The sequence below is a fragment of the Corvus kubaryi genome, unplaced genomic scaffold (genome assembly GCF_017639235.1).
Source record: "Corvus kubaryi isolate FWS band 111438036 unplaced genomic scaffold, C.kubaryi_AGA036_p1.0 split3-131, whole genome shotgun sequence".
Lineage (NCBI taxonomy): Eukaryota > Metazoa > Chordata > Aves > Passeriformes > Corvidae > Corvus > Corvus kubaryi.
The window spans coordinates 6,728,009-6,747,917 of NW_024582083.1; the positions used below are offsets into that span (position 1 = coordinate 6,728,009).

Below are 19,909 nucleotides of genomic sequence, written 5' to 3' on the forward strand. Positions count from 1 at the left end.
AACTGGTGCTTTCTATTTCTGCAGTAAGGTTCTAAAACATTAGGGAGAGCTGAATTACAAAACATCTGAGAATGCACAGATATTATCACTATGAAGCTGTTCAGGGGAAATACTATGCTCAGTGGATGTGAAACAGCCAAAGTTACAAGTGTAGCTTTAACTGGAAGTATAAAGCTCCTGTGGATAACACAACTGAAAGACATTGGTAAAAGTATTTTTTCTTCAGTTCCTAAAGCTTGCAGTTATTTTGCATGACTTGTTTCTTTGTCTTCCTGTGTATATTAAAGAACAGTGTCCTTATAGGGTGTAGGAAATTATCAGCATGTACTTTGTAGTACATAAAATTTTAAATTTTAAACACCAATGTTGCATGTTAGGGACTACCCTACTGCCCTCCAGGTAGCTCCAGCTATTTCTCTCCTCTCGTCATCTGGTCTTAGACAGACACCACATGTGAACCATGGGATCATTCTGAGTTTCTCCACAATCAAATAAGTCATTCTTCCCATTCAGAGCAGAAGCGTTTATTTCTCTTTAAAAAGTAAAGTCATGCTGAGATCTAAAGGAAAATGTGTAATATAAATAACAAAATTAAGGTTTTCTTTATTATTTCTGCCAAACTTAGGATCCATAAGCAAGGCAATCATAAGCAAGGCAATGCAATCTTTCAGAGCTTATCCTGCATTAAATTCACTGGGAGTTTCTCACTCCCAGGTAGCTTGACAGATTGTCAGACCCTACAGGCATTGCACTGATGAGGAGACAAGCATTGTCCCACTTTGATCAAGCTACTTGTTTGCCTTTTGCCCATTTTATATTATAATAGTATACACACACACACAAGGTGCATATCTGGATCAAAGTGTCCTTGTCACTTCTCCTTATGCTTGTCACCGTGTATATAGCACAGGAGCACAGAGTGCTTCAAGGGGAAGTCAGCAGCAGTGGCTTCAGGTTAATTCTGTTTCCATCTCTATGTCCATTAATTGTAAACCACGCAGAAAAGGATGGGCAAGCTGACAACAAAGCAGAGTGAAAGGACTCTCCTCTGGTGGTAGGCAGTGTGTCACCGCATTCCCTGGGTTGAGCATGTGGTTTGGATCCTTAAAGCAGTTGGCAGAGCAGAGCCAATTTGGATGTGAATAAGACTAAGCAAATACTTGGGATTAGCCACAAAAAAAGTACATACAGCAACTTGTCTTGAATTACCCCTATGGCTTGTAGTAAACGATCAGAAAGGAAGCTTTGAGCCTTGCACACCCTGGCAGAAAAAACTGAAGCAGTGGTTCATTCAAAGGACAGATGTGCCTAATTACAAATGAACGCTTAAATACTCCCTTTTTTCTGAACACGTAACCTTCTTTACATTTTCATTAATTAAATGTGGCTTCTCATGGAAGGTGCTCCCAGCTGGAGTGATCAGTTTTACTGCCCACAGAATCCCTGAAGCCATGGCCGTAGCAGTACAGGTAGCCTGTCTTACCCTCTGTAAGCAGGTAGTTTAAAAAAGAGCTCCTCTGGGAGCTCTAGGACTAATTAAGTCATAATACCCACTCTCTTCAATTTGCAGGGACTTCTGATGTAAATCCCACTTCTGCTTACAGTTCTTTTGGAGATACGGCCATGTGTCAATTAGGTAAAATTTCAAGTCCATTGAAGGGTTTTGTTGAGGAAATCAAACCAGTTCTTAGAGAAATTACTTTTTACTGCTAGCAGTCAGGGGCTAGCAGACCAGGGACCAGTGACCTGCAAACAAAAGGTTGTATTTTTTGTTACCAGTTTTCTAAAACATTCAGTCTACTCCAGATCCTTATTTCTAGTATGTATTAGGGATATTTTCTTTACCATGGCAGAGACTCTTCTAAGAGAATAGAAAAGGAGCAGCCTGACCAGGAGTTAAGAGTCTCTCAGACATAGATATTGAATAACTCTTTTTTTCACATTTGAAATGTTTATGTCATAATGGAAGACTTTGCTTTTGTGTTTGTCATGGAAACTCCAAGTTCACATTAATTATACACTGTTTAAAAGCCTAATCCTTATCAAATGGAAATCACCTCTTTTTCTTACATCAGTAGCTAGCTGACAGGTCTCAATGATCTATCTGTTATAGAAAATATGAAACAAATTACTTTTTTTCATGGATACTTGGTCTGCTTTTCTGCCTCTGAATTAACCCCTTTCCCCCGCATGGCTGTAGGTATCATAAATGTCTCTCCTTCATATGCTGTTCAAATTCTGTAACAATTAAATGATAAAATTAATTAAATGTAAATTACTTTTTGAAAAATAAAAGAGGAAAAGGTTTTGTGAAAAGCTACAGAGCTGCATATAATTTACCTCTGCAATTGAAATGGCTGCTTTGCTTCACTGTGGTTCCCTAGGGTAAATAACAATTTAAATATGTTTTGCAAAAATCATGTAACTGTAGTAAGACAGCTTTCTACAAAATTTCTTGTGACTTTTCCGAGATCAGTACATATGTTCACATACATAATTATTGATGCTGACTTACTCAACAACTGCCTCAAAAATATGGAGTTTATTTGTTGCACCTGAAGAACTTTGACAGGCTGGTTGATGTGCCAGTTTACATTTGCTTCTTGCTGCAGAAATCTTCTCTTTAAGATGAATGGGATTGCTCTACAGTCATTAAGGTCTAGACTGAACAAGAACATTATAATTTAAACTTAACACTTTTAGACATAAGCCTACCTGTACCCATATCTGCTTATTTTTAGTGTAAATTAGACATTCCCATTTTGATTAACTCAATTAAGATAGCATTTAAAATCCAATTTAAAGCAAAGCAACTGTACCTTTCTGGAATAATTTTTATGTATTTCAACCCAATTGCACTTTATCAGATTTGAATGCTTTTTCTTCTAATAAGTGGTTTGCTGTGAGAGATCTGGCCAAGTCCCAGGGCTGCTGTCTTTTCAATAACCAAGGGAAGAAGTATTTCCCTCCAGGACTCCCATTTTCCAACACACTGGTTGATAGGGAGGAAAGAGGAGTTACAGAGTCTCGACACCAGACATTGTGGCACATGCAGGGCTATTATTACAGGGAGTAGTGTCCAGTGCTGCAGAGTTTATGAAGTACGTATCGTGTCATGCAACTCCCAATGTCCTTATAAACTCCTTAAGTAGGAAAAGCAAAAAAAACCTGGAACTATTCTGGCAGTAATGCTGATTTCTCAGGAGAGCTGTGTGAATCACCTAACATATATGCCTCAGTTTCCCTGCTTCTGCAGTGAGAGTATTTTCAGTGTCACAGGGATGTTGAGAGGCTTTTACTCCATAAGACTGGTATCTTTGTGAGTGCCTCAGTAATACTGAAAGCTGTTCTGTAGCTCTTAACTCCTTAAAAGAGTGAGAAGGGGAATCTGGCTCCAGTTTAAGAGCAGTATTCAAAACATGACTATTGTGATGATTATCTCTTCCTCACAAATCAGTGGTGCAACATTAAGGTTTTTGTTAGAAATTGTGCAGCAATCAGAAGAACTGTGTATTGGGGAAATCTGGCCAGTTGAAGAAAAGATCCAAAGAGCAGTCCTGAGTGATCTCTCATTCAGAATGACAGTGTAAGACTGAGGAAATTTAGAGGAATATAGATTTTACCTCTGTTGATTTATAGAAAATCTAACCTTGTTAAATGCAATTCTACCTGTAGCTTTTGCACAATTAGAAAAGAAATAAATCATTCCAGATTTTTCAGGCATTTTTGATTTTGAGGAAGCTGTAGATCCCCTGCCAATTGAAGCCCCCCTCAGACACTAGAAATTGTCACTTGACAGCATCCTATGGAGAGAGAAAGTGGGATTGGAAGACAAGTGATCTTTGCTAAATTGCACTTGCTGTGGCCTTCTAGCTCCCTTCTAGCCTCTCCTAATTTCTTTGATTTGTTCCTCTGTATCTTCAGTGTCAGTAATGTTTATATGTTATATAGCAGAAGGGCCTTTTGGTTCATAGTAAATTTATAGGGGAATAATCTAAATCCTCAATAGCTGGCCTATGGTCTGAGTAATACAACTTCACTCTTCCAGCACATTATCTGGGTAATTATTGGATCTGTGCATTTATTTGGGGAGTACATAAATATCCTTTACAGAACCTTCACTGTCCGTATTCCTCACTGGTAGTAGAGTGTGTGGGAAGGTCTGACACCTACCTGAGACAAGCCTGGCACTCACACCCATCTTTGTGCAAGAGAACAATGATGATTAATCCTTTACTTTGTCTTTAGCAGAGAATGGTGCAAGACCTTTAGTACTAAAATGATAGACTAAAAGATTGATTTTCAGCAGAGATTGTAAATGAGAAGAGAAATTAATGAACAAGAGGGATGTCAGGATAATATTTTAGCTGGTAGGAGCTTCAGTGGAGGAGGGTTTTGCACTGATCATGGCAAAACTGTCCCAAAAGGCTAGGCGGGTAGGAGAGTCAAAAAGGGGAATAAAAAAGAAAATTCAGATCCTAAGAACGATTTTAATTAATCTATCTGATTAAAAATAAATTAATGTGAATTTCTTCATCCCACCTGCCATTTTTCTGTAATTTTTGTAATTTAATTAGTGTAATTAATAATTTATACAGATATATTTGCATATACACGTGTGTAAATACTTACACAGACACATGTGCACATATATAATTTTTTATACACACATGCACTGCACCTATATATTACAAAATATAAGGCCACAATTAATTTTGCACCAGCTGATAAATAGCTTGTAATCTAAATCAGATAAAATTTTAAGTAGATATGGGGAAAATTCTTTGCTCTAGTGTTGGTCTGTTAAATTTTCCTTTAGCTGGCTTGTTGAAATGTGGCTTAAAGCCCTTGATAGTGATTGTAATCACATGCAGTGACAGCCTTTGTGTCAGTGTTGGTGAAGATAAAGCTGATCAGTTCCTACCTGGATGGGAATTTTTCATTAATATATTAGGGATTTGGTGTTGAAAATCTTACTGGCAGTATAAATGCTGTCATTCTTTTAATGAGAGATTCAGCATTGCTGTTGTTTGTGACAAAAGTCATGTTGACCACACAAAAATCACTGGAAAGGAGAATGTGGTTCTCAGAAAGGAAATTATTCCAAAGACTTGTTTTTCCTATTTAAGTCTACTTCTTAACATTTTTGTGTTATCTTATGTTCACGACCTGGGAAATTGCTCACAGTTAAGTTAATTTTATAGTAGTCACCTGTAAGTTATTGGAAACGTCTGTTTCAACATAAATACTTTTCCTGTGTTCTCTGTACCAGTGTTTTATTATTGAGTTTGTAACAATTTGCAGTTATAACCAGTTCCAAAAGGGAATTGCTTATGGAAATCAAACAACTAATTTAAAAACTACCTGAAAGCTTTTGCACTGCAAGAAAAGTGCATGCCCTGTATCTTCTGCTCTGCTTAACACTTGCATTTATATTATGAAGTATGTTCTGCTACATTAGTTTAGGAAACATATTGCAATGTGAATTACATAATTGTTAAGTGTTACATGTTTAAGTGTCATCATTCACTGCTAAATTGTGGTAAATTAAGTGTCAAGGTTTCTTTAATTTTGTGTGCATTGTGTTGTAAAAGGTTTGTCTTCAATTTATGACTTATTTGCCCTAATTTTACAGAAGAGATTGTTAAAACCTAACATTGATGGAGGTATTTGTTTGCAGGTTTTGCTGTTTTGAGGTTTTGGGTTTAAGCTTCATGGGCGTTGTGTGCTTTGGTTAAGTCAGAAAATATTTCCTTTTGTTTTGATGGCCTGACTCTCTTATCACCTGTGACTTCCTCCAAGCTGTAGTTATATTGCATGGTGTGAAATTGGAAAATCTGTTCTGTGTGTGTTCTAATGGATGTGACGGTCATTAAGTATATGAGTCTTCTGACGTTGTAATCAGATGTGAATCAGTCTGTTAAATATCCATGAAGCAACATCTGCTTCACAGAGTGACCTTCTGCTAAAGAATACTTAGCATCTATTAGGAGATCATAGTGCAGATCTGCCTTATTTGAAATGCACTAAACTAGAGTAGTCTACTGCTGTTTAGCAACTAGCTTGTAATAATTTATTGCAGTTAAATAAAGCTTAAAAAACTCCATTAAATAATTATAGGGATTATATGCATTTTGAAAACCTTTGTGTTCTACTGAAATTACCCATTTAATTTCAGGGTTGGTTTGTTAAAAAAAGCTGAAGTCTAAAGGCACATTAGGGGATCTGTCAGATGCTATTTTCTGTAGGTGTTAATAAAACCAGATTAAAAAAAAACCCTGAAATTAAAACCAAAAGCAATTTTACCATCTGTTGTATATTAATTAGAACTTGGTGTATCAAGGGTAAACTTGCTCTTACAGAATGTCACTGAATGTCTGCTAATAGAATAACATGCAAATATATTAGATGATAGGATTAAATTGAATTTCTCGTTCTGCTTTGGTTGTAGTAAATGCCAAGATGTTGTATAACGAACTTTAATTTTCTTTCTTCTTAGAACAACCTCCAAATAACCAAGGCCAGTCGACCCTGCAGCCTTTGCCACCTTCTCACAAGCAACATTCAGCACAGCATCACCCATCCATCACCTCACTTAACAGAAACTCACTGACAAATAGGAGGAATCAGAGTCCGGCCCCGCCGGCTGCTTTGCCCGCCGAGCTGCAAACCACACCTGAGTCAGTCCAGCTGCAGGACAGCTGGGTGCTTGGCAGTAATGCACCACTGGAAAGCAGGTAATTACTTAGGTACTACTACAGACTCTGGCAATTCTAAAGAAAACATTTAGCTTAATGAAAGTTGACCCGCAGCTAATACTTCCCCTCATTCAGCAAGCAAAACTGAAAAGTTTTCAGTCCTAAAAAATATGTCCTCACTCTAAAATCTGCAGTGACAATCTTCTCCCTTACAGTCCTATTCCAAAGTAATGAGTATATGAATTTTTCCAGACAAGCATTTTCCTTCCTGTTCATAATCTGTGAATTTTGCCTGTTTGAAGAAATTTCTTGCCTTGCTTGCCAGATATGTTATGTGTCAAATATATACCATCATACAGATCAAATGTTAAATAACTTTCAGTAATAGTTTTAACTCTTATACTTGGTACCTTTAAAGAAATACTTATGTGAAACTAGGTGTTTTTAAAGGTGCCTAGGATTTGGTGAGACAAAAGAACTCAGTTCTGGTGATAAATGATAAATTTGTCCTTGATAACTGGTTCTAGGAAAGAAGCAGCTAATATGAAGGGTGACACTAGCTTTTTTAGATGCAGAATGATTTATAAAAAAAATTGATAGGACTTACTGGCACAGAGCTGAATTTACCTACAGTGATTAATTAGTACTCATGTAACACTCAATCAGCACTATTTTTTTATTAAAGAAAGCCATAATATTCCAATTTAGTTATTAAACTGAGCATTTATTACTATAGTGAAGTTGACAGTAATTCTCAAAAATGTTTATGAAATCCCTTTGGTTTATTCTTTGAATCCCTTTAAATTATGTTTTATAGATAGCGAAGATGATTTTGACTAATTTAAAAGATACATGACCTTAAGATTCTCTTTTAAGTAGTTTTTATCACCATAGATGTTTCAGGCAGCTCCTCTGTAAGACAGTTGGAATGGCTGTTCCTTTTCTTAGTTTTCTTGGACTCTCCTGTGTTATGAGACATAAGCACTGTGGAACAGCATTCCACTGAAGAGATTTCATCATCATATTCAAACAATCTAGTACATTAAGAAAGAATTTTCTTATAGAACAAAAAAATTTGTAGTGGGAAAAAGGTGTTTAATGTTTTCCTGATGCTAGTTAATCTCAGGTAGATGGGTAAGGTCTTTGATGTTTGCTTCTATTGACATATATATTTTTATTGTGTTTAAAAGGTGTAGGACTACTTGAATGAGAATGCCACTTCCAACCTTAAGTATTTTTTGTAAGGTCTTTTCATCTTTTAAATATTCCTGATGGAAACCTAAGAGTGTTTTGAGTGTTCAAGTTTTGAACACTTGCGAATAAGTTAAAATGTAAAAATTTCATGTAAAAACTGACACAGCCCTACTACTGTGGTTTTTCTGATAGTCTTACTTGGTTGGAACTCTGGAGGTGAAGTACCCATCTTATTTGTCATTGATTTTCCCTTTTGGTTAAGGTTCCCTACTGAGTGTGATTTTCAGGCTCAGTTTCAACTATATTAACAACTTTGTGATAGGTCTCTTTCTTCATCCTTTTCTTGGACTAAAAGAAAGTTTATTTCCTCATTAGCAATATTCTAGCTTATGCTTATTGTTGGGGGTTTTTTCCTTCTCTTTTTTTTTTTTTATCTGACTTAGATGACAGCCATTTAGAGGTAGAGAATGTGAATGTCAGCATATATACACAACTATCTTTCTAGCTCTATGGGCTCATATTGATGATGGGTGGCATAAAAATGACATACAGTTTGCTGTCATGTATAGCTGAGCAGTGAATTGGCTGGGTATGTGTATGTGCATGTAGGAGACAGGGATGTATTTGCAAAGCCTGGAGGAGGTTTTAGTCCCTATCACTCTGCAGTAGTAGTGAAAGTGACTTCAAAATATGTATTTCATAATATTGGATTCAGTTGTGTATTTACTAGAACATACTGCAGTTTGGCTCTGTGCAAAGTACTATTAATGAGAATTAATGCATTTGTGTGAAGCACTGCTGTTAGTGGCTAAGTAGATGAACTGTGAGGTAACAGATCAGTGATGTCCAACAGAAACGCCAATTTACATTTTTTTAAATATAAAAAGACTCTTTGCTTAAATGTTTATGAGCACCTAAAACTGTAACTTGAATGAATTGAATTATGTGAGTGCTTCTTGCATCTTTGATGCCATCTTTAAATGACAATAAGGTTACCAAGCAGAGGCAGAAATTGTCTTCCCTCTATTTGGGCTCAGTAAAATCTACATTAACAAAAAAAGCAAGACAGTAAGAGAATATTTCCTGCAGGTTTCCTGCAGACTGCAGGACCCGTCATTGCACATTTAATGATCTTTACTATTTGACTGGTCCCTAGCCTGCTGTAAGTTAGGTTTATTTGTAGAGCCAATAGATCTGCTGGAGGAACCGGCACTAGAGAATCGTATGAACTTTGGAAGAAATCAAAAGCTTTCCATTTTGTTCCTTGAATTACTGGTTGGACAGCCAAAGTCATGCAAATAAATGACTATGAGTCAGGTCATATTCAGTCAATATGATAAACGGTGATTTAGTAATTAAATGTTAGTAGGTTTTTTATTATCATTGAACTTTAAGTTTTTATTCACCTACTAGTTTTAGTAATGATTTCTTGAGCACCAGTATCAGTAGTTACATTCTCATGACTTAGTTTTAGTAGAATCTAAATTACTGATATTTAAAAATACATAGTAAATTACTTCTTTAAATGCTCTCTCTGTTAAATATTTGAATGTGCAGAATTTTTCTAATGCACAATCAATTATGAATGTTAGAGATGGACAGAGGAAAAGTATGTTAGAACTCATAAATGTGTAGATAAAAATAAGCTGGTAGCATCTCTTAGTGCATTTCCTGGGAAGTATTTCATTAATTTTAAGCATTGAATGTAAAAGATCAATTTGTTGGGAAGGGGAAATTTACATATTCCAGTCAAGGAATAAATCTCTGAGAATATTATATAATCTTATCCAGAATCTGTGCTATTGTGCCAGTGAATCAAAGAAGAGCTTTGCTTTTTCTTACTAGATTTGGTGCATAAAATACCTCATTTCAAAGATGGCTGCATTTTGTATGATGGACTGTGAATTTTTTATAGAAACTAGCCAAGAAACTAACATGCTTCTCATAGTTTATACAGATACTACTTAGTCTTCTTTTACCACTTAGTCTTAAAAGTAGAGTGGTAGGTACATTACTGTATTCAGCTACTTACCTACTTATTTGGCCAAGAAAAAAGAAGGAATTGGCTGAAGAAATACTTGATGGCTGGAAAATATTTTAGCATTTTGAAGGATTTAATTAAAATACTGGAATATCTCAGAAATAGTATAGACAGTTCCTGGAATGTGTTACTTCAAACCTGTTCTGTAAACTTGATTCAAAATTCATTTTAGAATGTGAAGATTTTAGAAACTCCTAAAGTGTGATGAACATACCCATATTTCTTTATTGGGGTAGATTGCCAATGATCCAATTGCCTTCAGTATTGATTAAGGTGTGGAAAGGGTGTTGATAGTTTCCAGGGAAGTTTTAAATAAATTTGTGTAGAGGCTGATTGATTGTCTGCAAAAGCACAGTGTTGCTAGAGGTTAAAGTCTGCTCAAACCAGCTATTTTACACATTCCACCCACTAAAACAGTGCCTGGTTTAATCAAATTCAGAATTGTTCTGTTCTGTAAGTCTTCCAGGTTTTCACACATGGACTTGATTAGACATGTTACTTCTATTGAGAAGGTGCATGGTACATAATAAAGGTACAAACTGGGGATGGAGTTCAAGTCCTGCTCTTCTGAAGACCCTGTTTATCACTGTAGGTGTGTCACGTTGCTGATCTGCAAATTCAAGAAACAGGACTCTGTTTAGATTGCTGACAGCATGAATGCATTTGAAAAATTGACATGCCATAATTATGGGATCATTATATAAACACATTAGGAATTAAGTATTGTTTTCAAAGACTAAAGTCAAAAAGTTCTGTTTTCTTCTGACATTCTCTTACTGTCGGGTTCTCACTGAGCATCTGTTTGAATCCTAAAACACCAAGCCCATATGCTTTTATAAGCTTCCTTTGATATCTATAGTGTCTTGCTTTAGATTTTTGCTTGATCCCTCTGGCATCTTTCCTGGTCAAATATCCCTTGCTGTCACCATAAGTACTTGGAATTTGATCATGCTGTGTATTTTGTCCCTTGGCTCTTAGGCAAGCACCAGTAGTCCAGAATTCAGTAGCATTTGCACAGTATTCCTTGAGTTTATCATTCCTGTTTTCAGAGGTACACAGTCATTGAAGTAAGAATGGACCCAAGTATTTTATGTTATCATTCCCTGTTTTAGATAGGATAAAACAAATATGCAGTTCTAAATAAAATAATAGTGGCTTCCTTCGTTTCGCCCCGTCATTTCCTCACTATTCCCTGAGAGAACCAGAGTCTGTGATGCTTCCTTTGCCTCTCCTGCTGCTGCACATTGTCATTTGCAGAACATGAGATCCCCATTCACTCTGGTAGCCAGCCCTCTGCGTATTTTGCTGGCTGGCTGGCTGGCTGTGCCAGATAGCCAGCAAGAGGCTGTCTTTTAATAGTCTCAGTTCACTTTTATTACTTCATCTCTGGTCCAGCCTCATCAAGTAAACAACATCCCCCACTATGCACTGTTCAGTCCTTAAGCCTGTCTTGCCACAGGCAGCAGTCAGGAATTTTATTCAAGGACTTGCAGATAAATAAGGGGTCACCAGAGGGTAACGGTCACCTCATGGTAGCCTTATAACACTGTGTCTTCAGGCTGCAATCCAGCATGTTGTTCAGAAGACATCATGGAAGGCAGATAAATCCCACATTCAGTTTTGCACAGAGTTACACAACAGAATTAGTATAATTCTTTTTTGTGGGATCATCCCATTCTTTAATTTGAAATTGCACCTCTAATTTCATCTTTTTGTATCTTTATGTATAGAGAATTAGAAAGTCAAGCAGTCCTTGCAAATGGTCATGACAACCTTATAGAGATGGATGTGTTTTCTCCAACATATCACGATAGCAGTTATGGGTATGTGACTCTTAAGTGTTTGCATGATGCTAACTGTTGACACAGAAGACAAAGTGTGATTTGAAAAAAAATTATTGCGATAGGAAAACATCTGGAACAAATTTACTCAGCCTTACATCTGATTTTTTAAAAATTAGTCTAAATAATGTCATACTGACTCATAGTAGATACAAAATGGAAACTCTGACTGCCAAATCTTGCTTGCTTTAAGACATTAAGAATGCAATGGACATCGTATTAATTCTCTATGGCCCAAGTCTGCAGGCCATTGCAAACTATTTGCATGATTACACATTTGCGAGATCTGATTCTTAGTTTGTGACTTATTTACTACTTAGCAAATATTTTTTACAAATATTATGACATTATTAATATAGCATAAAGGAAGACCAATCAAAGAAGTTAAGAAGAGTTACATACCTAGTCCATAATATTTTTACCAGCTAGTTGGAGATCGCAACTGCTGGTAAGTAACTGTAAATAGAGATTTCCATATAAATTACTATTTCAATTTACAATGTAGAACTGTTCCATATATACTTAACTTTGTCAATAATCTGTGTCTAATTTTGGAACTATGTTTTGGCATTCTTATGCCAAATCAATATAATTAGTTTCTGGTACATACACACACAAAAGAAGGAAAGAAAAACCCTGACAAAGCAGTACCATTTCTGAACTGTTGATCATAAATTTACCTTTTTTTGTTTGCTTGTTTATACTCCACTAAAAATCAAATTTTTATGTCCAAATTCTGTTTTGCTAATGGTAACTCCTAACTTTATAAAAGGGACAATGTTCTATTTGATTAAATGAGGAGATCTGCAGTTGCCCACTAATTAATCTGTAATATATATTGACACAGTACATTGATTTTCTTCTCCCAAAAACTCCTAAGCTTTCACTTAGCCACAAATTAAAATCAACAGCAGGAAGAGAATGGTATGTTAAATTCAATTAGTCAGCCATTATCAGCAAACTCAAAGATATTGCAGATATTTGCCAGAAGATCCCAATATATTTTCTTCAAAGTAAAAATGTAAGCATATCGTATTAAAACAGAACAAAGCCAAATACTGTTGTTCCATGTAGAACAATTACGATACAATACTGGTTCAGATGCATAAATGCTGAGGTAGTGTTAATAGAACCATGCCTGGTTTATGCTTTGTATGTTTGTAATGGAATCACCAAATGTAAGTATTTTAGCAAATGGACTATGAAATTCCTGTTTGCTGATACTAATTCAGGTAACAATACAATGAAATTTATCTTGTCTGTAATCCCTTCATTTTATCCCAAAATTATGCTAGCAGGGATCATCTCCTAGTGTGAAAGCTGTCCAGAGATAATAATACATCAGTTCTGAAGCATAATAGATTTGGGACGACAACATGCTATCAGCATGAAGATTCAGTTTATCAATGTCACTAACATACTGTGTCACAGCTAGAATCATTATATATTTGTTTCTTTGTTTTCATGTCATGCATGTATTACATTATGATATACTATTTCTTCGTTTGTATGGCTTACAGAGAGAATATTAATCCAATGAATTTGACAATTTTAGTGTTAAGAATGATTATAGAAATAGACATTTTACATAGAAATTCTAATGATTCATAGGCCTAGACCTAAAGAATAGTTGTTTATAGCTTCAAGACATGTATTCACGTGCATTAATTATCATAAAACAGCTGGAAATCTGTATTTTAGTGATATGTATTGTTGGCTTTATTCTCTTCTCTAATGTATAAACATATATTAGTGTACCTGTTGACAGATCAGCTTAGTTTGAAGTAAGAAGTCTTTTTTCCTTTTACCTAACGTGATAGTCCTATTCCCCAAGTTACTTAGGTGTCAAAATCTGAAAATATGTAAGATTCACTATCAGTGAATGACTGTATTTATATTACTTATTGATAAAGCTTGCTAGTATTTTCTATTTCTATATTTTTCTATATTCTGTATTTTCTGTTTTCTATTGTCCCCTCATTTTCTGAAAATTTCGTATTTTTTCCAGGGTTCGGGTTTGAAAACTTCCTGTTGTATTTAAGTACGAATTCTTTGCAAGGAAGTTGATTGGGGATTTTTGTCATCTGTTGGGGACAAAGTTCAGGAGAGCTAAGTTTAGGGCATGCTGTTTTAAACTTAGTAGTGGTAGAGGAGAAAACTGAAAAAGGCTGAGTACAAAAGGAGTAGGAGTGGGTAGATGGATTAGTCCACAAGGAGGAACGGAGACTTGTTGGTTAAGCAAGGTGGGACATAGATAAAATGCTAGAGAACTACAGGCTGAATATCTAGGATGAAAACCGAGATAATTTATTGTCCTTTACTGCTTGTGATTATTTGTGAAATCCTTTTGAATTGCATGCACCTCATCACCTATAGGACTGACTCAACATGGTGAGAAACCTTGGCTGCTGGCATATGCTCTACTAATGACAGAAGCCAGAAATAATCAATTATTTTCTATCTGTGATGGCCTATGCAGATAAGAAAGCTTTCAATATGATTTCTAAAGTTTCTCCAAACTTCCTTAAATAAAATCACAAGTTAACACTTTAGGAAAAAAATTATCATCAACATCATAAATCTAGCACAGAAAACTTGCAAAATTAAAAGCTCACTTCTTTCTACAGTTCCTTGGCTGCAGCTGAGCTTACCATCCCAATAAGTGCAGGTCAAGTTGAACCAGAAGGGAATTTTAACAGATTCTGGAGATTCTTTCTGTCGCATTCAAACAGGTGAGGAAACAATACCAAATGTCATGGCAAAACAAAGACCTGGATAACTGTATAATGCCTGCATTCAGCATCTGTGATAATGCTGATTGATCAAAGAGAAGTTCAGCTGCAAAAAGTTATGTGTAGAAATGAGAACCATAAAAGATAAAGCATCACCCTCCTCTGAGCATAAGATGTAATCCTCTGCCTTGAATCCATGAATGGTGGTCTCTCAGTTCTATGAAACTGGGCATGTTGCATATGAGAGACAATGCAAGCATAGTATTCAAGTTTTCAGCAAGGAACAAGGACTGGAAAATAGGAATGACTGTTGCATCACGTGTGCGCACAGTCGCCAAGTTGGTCACAGTCGCTGTAGCTCAGAGGTTGTGACAGTGCTGTTGCTGTAGTGACAGACTGTGGCTGTGTGAGTGACTGCTTATACTGTAGAAGTGGCAGCACAGAGTTCATCACGACTTACCATAGACTCCAAATTGTGAGAGAAACACAGCTATGGACATCAGTAAATGAGCTAAGGTTCACACATCCATTATGATGGAATCTTCAGCCTGCTTGCAGCTTCAGGCAGAATCAGATCCTATCAGTCACTGGCAGAATAATACTTCCCTTCTTTAAATTCCTTCTGGTTTTATTTTCTTTTAAAATGTCCAGTAGCTCAGTCAGTCCAGACAAAATTTCAGCCTTTGTTCTAAATTCTGAGTTAATCCTTGGGTACATAATGCAGCTTTGGGTCTCTCTTAAAGTGTATTTCTTTTTGAAATACTCTCCATGTGTCTTTTGAGACATTTAAAGCAATTGTTCTCTTTCAACTTTATGAAGAAGCAAGGGTAGTAAAAAGATTGGAGGAGTAGTTGTGCTCTACATTTCTTTGATTTTCTGCCTGGAAACTGTAACTTGCTAAATATTTAAGATAGGAACTGGCTACGCTTAGAATGCCTTATCTCAGAGACAACTTTTCCTGTCTCTGTCTTGTTAGGGGTATGATTCCAGAAGAGCAGAGAAGATAAGGAATTGTAATATAAATCCTTACTGCTCACATAAGCATTTCAGGTCCTCACTGCAAAATTCAGATGCTTTCCTCTGCTCTCCCTTCCTCTGGAGAGATGAGAACTGCAATAGCAGGAATATTGTATCAGAAATACTGAATTCAGTATCAGAAAGTGCAATAAAGGGCTGCCAAGTTCACTCCCAACTGCTGCCTCCTTCAGAAGTGAATATCACCAACAATATCAAGAGCCAAGTCACTTACTGTAACCTAGGTGGAAGTCTGTGTAAGTACTAGTCCTCTGAGAGACCCAGAGGAAGCCTGTAAGGCAACAGAGCTACTTGATATTTTTTCAGCGATACATAGATCTAGTTTCACTCTCATCTGGAAAGTGAGTAATGGTACTGTTCTGCAATGAACAGTATGAGTAACTGCAGCTGAGCCAGGTTTCCTTCCTTGTTCACCCAGCACGAGGCATTATTTGCATTGGACTCCCTTGTTCATTTCTGCAAAGTGTGGCTTAGCATTGTTTGTTCTCCTTGTTCATCTTCACAGAGTGCAGCATAGCAGAGAGGAGCACCAAGGAGCAGGCTTGGGAGAGCCATCTGATTATTCTGGTTATTTTGATCATAGATATGCAGAAATGAACTCCTCCTTCTCTGGGATCTAGAACTAGCAGCCTGAATCTGAATTTGGAGAAACAAATACTAGGATAACAGGTGCCCTCTGCATCCTGTAGCACTGTGTTCTTTCTTGTACTGCCAGGAAGGTGGAGGTGATGCAGAAGAAGATTAACACACCAAAGGAGAGGACGTTCGGGGCTTTTGTCAGCATTCAGTCCTTCAAGTCATCATGTCCTGGTGACTTTCACAGCAGACTGGGGCACTGTCTTGTCTGAATTGCTCTTTGAAGCTTCAGCTGCAAGTTGCTATGCCTGACTTCTCCATTCCTTTCTCTAGCAGCCAGCAGATCTGTAGCCTGCAAGGGCCAGATGTGAAAAAACACACAAGCAGTAAAGAAGACACTTTAGCCCTAGAAGAACCTTTGTTCTTTCTTGAATTTCAGTGTTCAATTTTCAAAGAAGGCGGGTCCTTGGTGTAAACCCAGCAAATTCAAGCAAGTGTTACCATATGTAAAGTGCTTTTCTGAAACATTTCAATAATCTGGTAGAAGAGGCTTGTCTCCATTTCCCACAGATGTTTCCTCTGTTTTTGCATATGGATAATAGCTGCCTTCTCCTTCTTTCTTTCCTCCAAACTTTGATCATCATTTCATCTGATGTGATCTTGGAGCTTTTTCCAGGGTTGTGATAGCATTAATACTGACCCCAAGGAAGGGGAAATTCACTTTTATCTCTTCCTAAGCAATTTTTTAATTGCAATTCTGCCCAGAAAATAAACTAAGACAAGTTCACAGCATAACACAATTTCTGTGCTGGCTTGGAGTTATGTTAAATGCAGCCATATGGTTCTGTGGAAGTCAGTCATAAGCTTGTGCTAAGGGCAAACACCACCAGCTATGTGGTTTCATCTCAGAAGAATATTAAAAGAAGTTGAAGACAGGCATAAAGTGTTCACAGAGAAACAAAAATTCAATTCCTGCTAGAGCCTGCTGGGAAAGCTTATCTCATGCATCAATGAACCAGAGTTCAAATGAAACCTAGCCAGTAATTTCTGTTATCTTTTACATCTTTCGTATAATGTCAGTCGGCAGAGATTAATCTTTTCTTTCTGTTTCCTCAGCTCAGTGCAAGGAATCGTATTTATTGATGTGGTCTATCCATTAGTGAATCAGGCAGAGCTCGCTAATGTCAAGTGGCAGGTGAGGGTCATGGTCTCTCTCAGAGACCCCAGTTCAATCCAGCATGAATAGGATCTGTCAGCAGAGAGAGGGCACACCAGTCAGTGTGCAGTACTATGATTGATCGCGATCTTGGACCACTGTCTTTTACACGTTTAATGGTTTTCTCCTCGTTCTGACAGTTAATGTATCTTGTAGGGGTTTTTGAACAAACAAAAAAGCATGATAACCCATTCCCAGGAGGGAAAAATTCAGCTAGTTTTCATTAAGGAAAGTCAGGGAGAGACAAATACAAAATCTGAAATGAGAGAAGTTGGAGCAAACTAAAATAGCTGCAGCTCGATGTATCCCTTCTCTCCTTAACTTTCTTAAGATTAATTGATCTCTTTGAATGGAAATGGCAAGTGAAATGCTATGTCTTTACACAGAGATAGACATGCACTATCCCTGCATGTGTCTATGATGATGTATTTGAGGTTGAGCTCCCAAACCTTAGAAGTCTGTTCTGTCTGAAAGTCTATTCTGCCCATTTGAAACATCAGAAAAATAAAAATATAAAGTTGCAGTTATCCTTATGTCTCATTTGCTTACACTGGCCTCATGATGCAGCCAAACTTTTGTAGAAGGTTTTTGAAAAGCCAAATTATTGATTGCTTCTGTCGCCAAATAGGTGCATTATGAATTGGAACCATTTGAGGGCCAAAATCCAGTGGTTTATTTTTGGTTCAGGCGAGCAATCATCACAGTTATGTTCATGACAAAACAGAATAGTTAACAGTTTTTATGCCTAGGAATTCAGCAATACCATTATATTAAACATCAAACCCATCAATAGGAGTACTATTGAATTCCAAGCAGAGGAGTTGAGTCTCCTGAAGTATTTATGCCACCAAAACACAAATTCACTAAAATTTACATTTCTCTCAATTTGCATTCACTCAAAGTGGATTTGATAGCTTTTCTCCACCTCTGGAGCCTTAGGAGAAAGCAATTGATGTGTTTCTAATTCTAAGTGTCTAAGGTGTAGATATTACATCTTGTGCCTTGCAGTGAATCCAGGCTGAAAGACTGAGGACCTTAGCAGAATGCATAAGACATTTTACCTGGGCTTGCTTAAAAATGTGTTAATTAATGTAATAATGTCCACAGATTCAACACCTTCAAGGCAAATAGATAATTTTTAATAGAGTTAGACACTGGCAGATTTGAGTTGGTTTGGGGAGGAAGATTAACCTATGCTCCACTATGTAAAAATTGGTGTGCTCATTTCATAAAATATTTAATTTTTGATTACAGAAAACAGAATGGCATTGCCTTAGCTGCAAGAGTCCAGTAAAGTACAGTGATCTTTTGAGTCTACAGTGGTCTCCTGTGCTGGTGATTGCTATTGTGTCCAGGGTTTTTCTCAAATTGCCAGGGCAAGAGATGAGTCAAATAAAACAAATTAGTGGACTTTTTGCTTACATGAAAGAAATTTTTAGAGCATCCCAGATATATCTAAATATATGGGGATATTTTGATACCTAGAGGTAAAAGAAACAAATGCAAAAAATGTTAGGGATAGTTTTTCTTTCCTCTTTCACCTCTCCTCAAGTCACTTTCTATTCTGTCAACTTCCAAATGTCAGTTTTGATTTATTCTGCACTGAAACAACAGGTATCTGAAAATAGCTTTCCTCATCTCCACAGTTGCCTTTGCCTGACCCATAAAAAGCCTAAGTTTTTCTTTTTTGCTTGAGGCAATTAGTTCTTAATGCTTTTGTGTGTTTTACCCTAAAAATATAGTGAATCAAACAGTAGTATTATAAAAATTTGTCTTTGTGTTCTGCGGGGCAAACAGTACATACTCATTATACAACAACAAGGGAATAATCAGTTGAATTTAAATTTAAATTGGTAGAAGAAAATATATTTTGATATATTGCATGTTTAGCCTACAGAACAAAATGCCACAAGACATCAGTGAGAGCATGAGTTTTGGACTGGTTAGAGAAAGTGCAAGCTGTTAGTGAGTAAGTAGACTGGAAGGCATTCATTCCTTCCCTTTGTACTGGCCACTTTCAGACAGGGTGTTGTTGCTGATGGTCTCCTCTCCTGCAGTAATTCCTGTTTCTGCTTATTTGGTTACAGTTTTACACAGCTTTTGTAAATGTTCTCTATCAAGTTATCTCTTTCTCCACCACTTTTGGAATAAACTAACTTTCTCACTCTTCTGCATATGCTTTCAGGAATCCTACCCCGTACACTGGTTTTTAGACAGACACCTCCATCAGAAGTACAGGCCAGAGATCATTTCTGACATTGGATGCCTTTTGTAGTGCAGTCTTCTGAGTGTTAGAGCTATTCTTCCTCAGTTGTCTTCCAGTGTAATGATCTGAAGAGCCATGTATCACTGACTGGATCATCACGGAACAGGCCAAACATTGCATTTAGGACAGTATAGGAGACCGTGCTGCAAGAAAACCTATTCTGCAGTAGCACTAGGACATTTTTTACTGATCACAGTGGAATCTCTCTATTCAGGAACATGACCAAATGAATAGATTTATTCTCTATCATATTTTTCAGGTGCTGTTAGTGTACAATGATACACAAAAGGATTCAGGGCTTTTAAACACA

General features: G+C 36.8%; 1 protein-coding gene across 32 annotated transcripts in view; it reads left to right on the forward strand.

Moving 5' to 3' along the window:
- The window catches only part of TENM3 (teneurin transmembrane protein 3), a 1,314,113-nt gene that overhangs the window by 1,167,616 nt on the left and 126,588 nt on the right, over positions 1-19,909 (forward strand). For 24 of the 32 annotated variants that reach the window (XM_042015010.1, XM_042015009.1, XM_042015020.1 and 21 more), the window contains 3 exons: positions 6,500-6,737; positions 11,664-11,756; positions 14,402-14,506. In XM_042015010.1, the coding sequence (XP_041870944.1) occupies positions 6,500-6,737; positions 11,664-11,756; positions 14,402-14,506 (436 nt within the window). The remainder of the gene's footprint in view (positions 1-6,499; positions 6,738-11,663; positions 11,757-14,401; positions 14,507-19,909) is intronic. The other 8 variants (XM_042015030.1, XM_042015032.1, XM_042015041.1 and 5 more) reach the window with 2 other exon arrangements.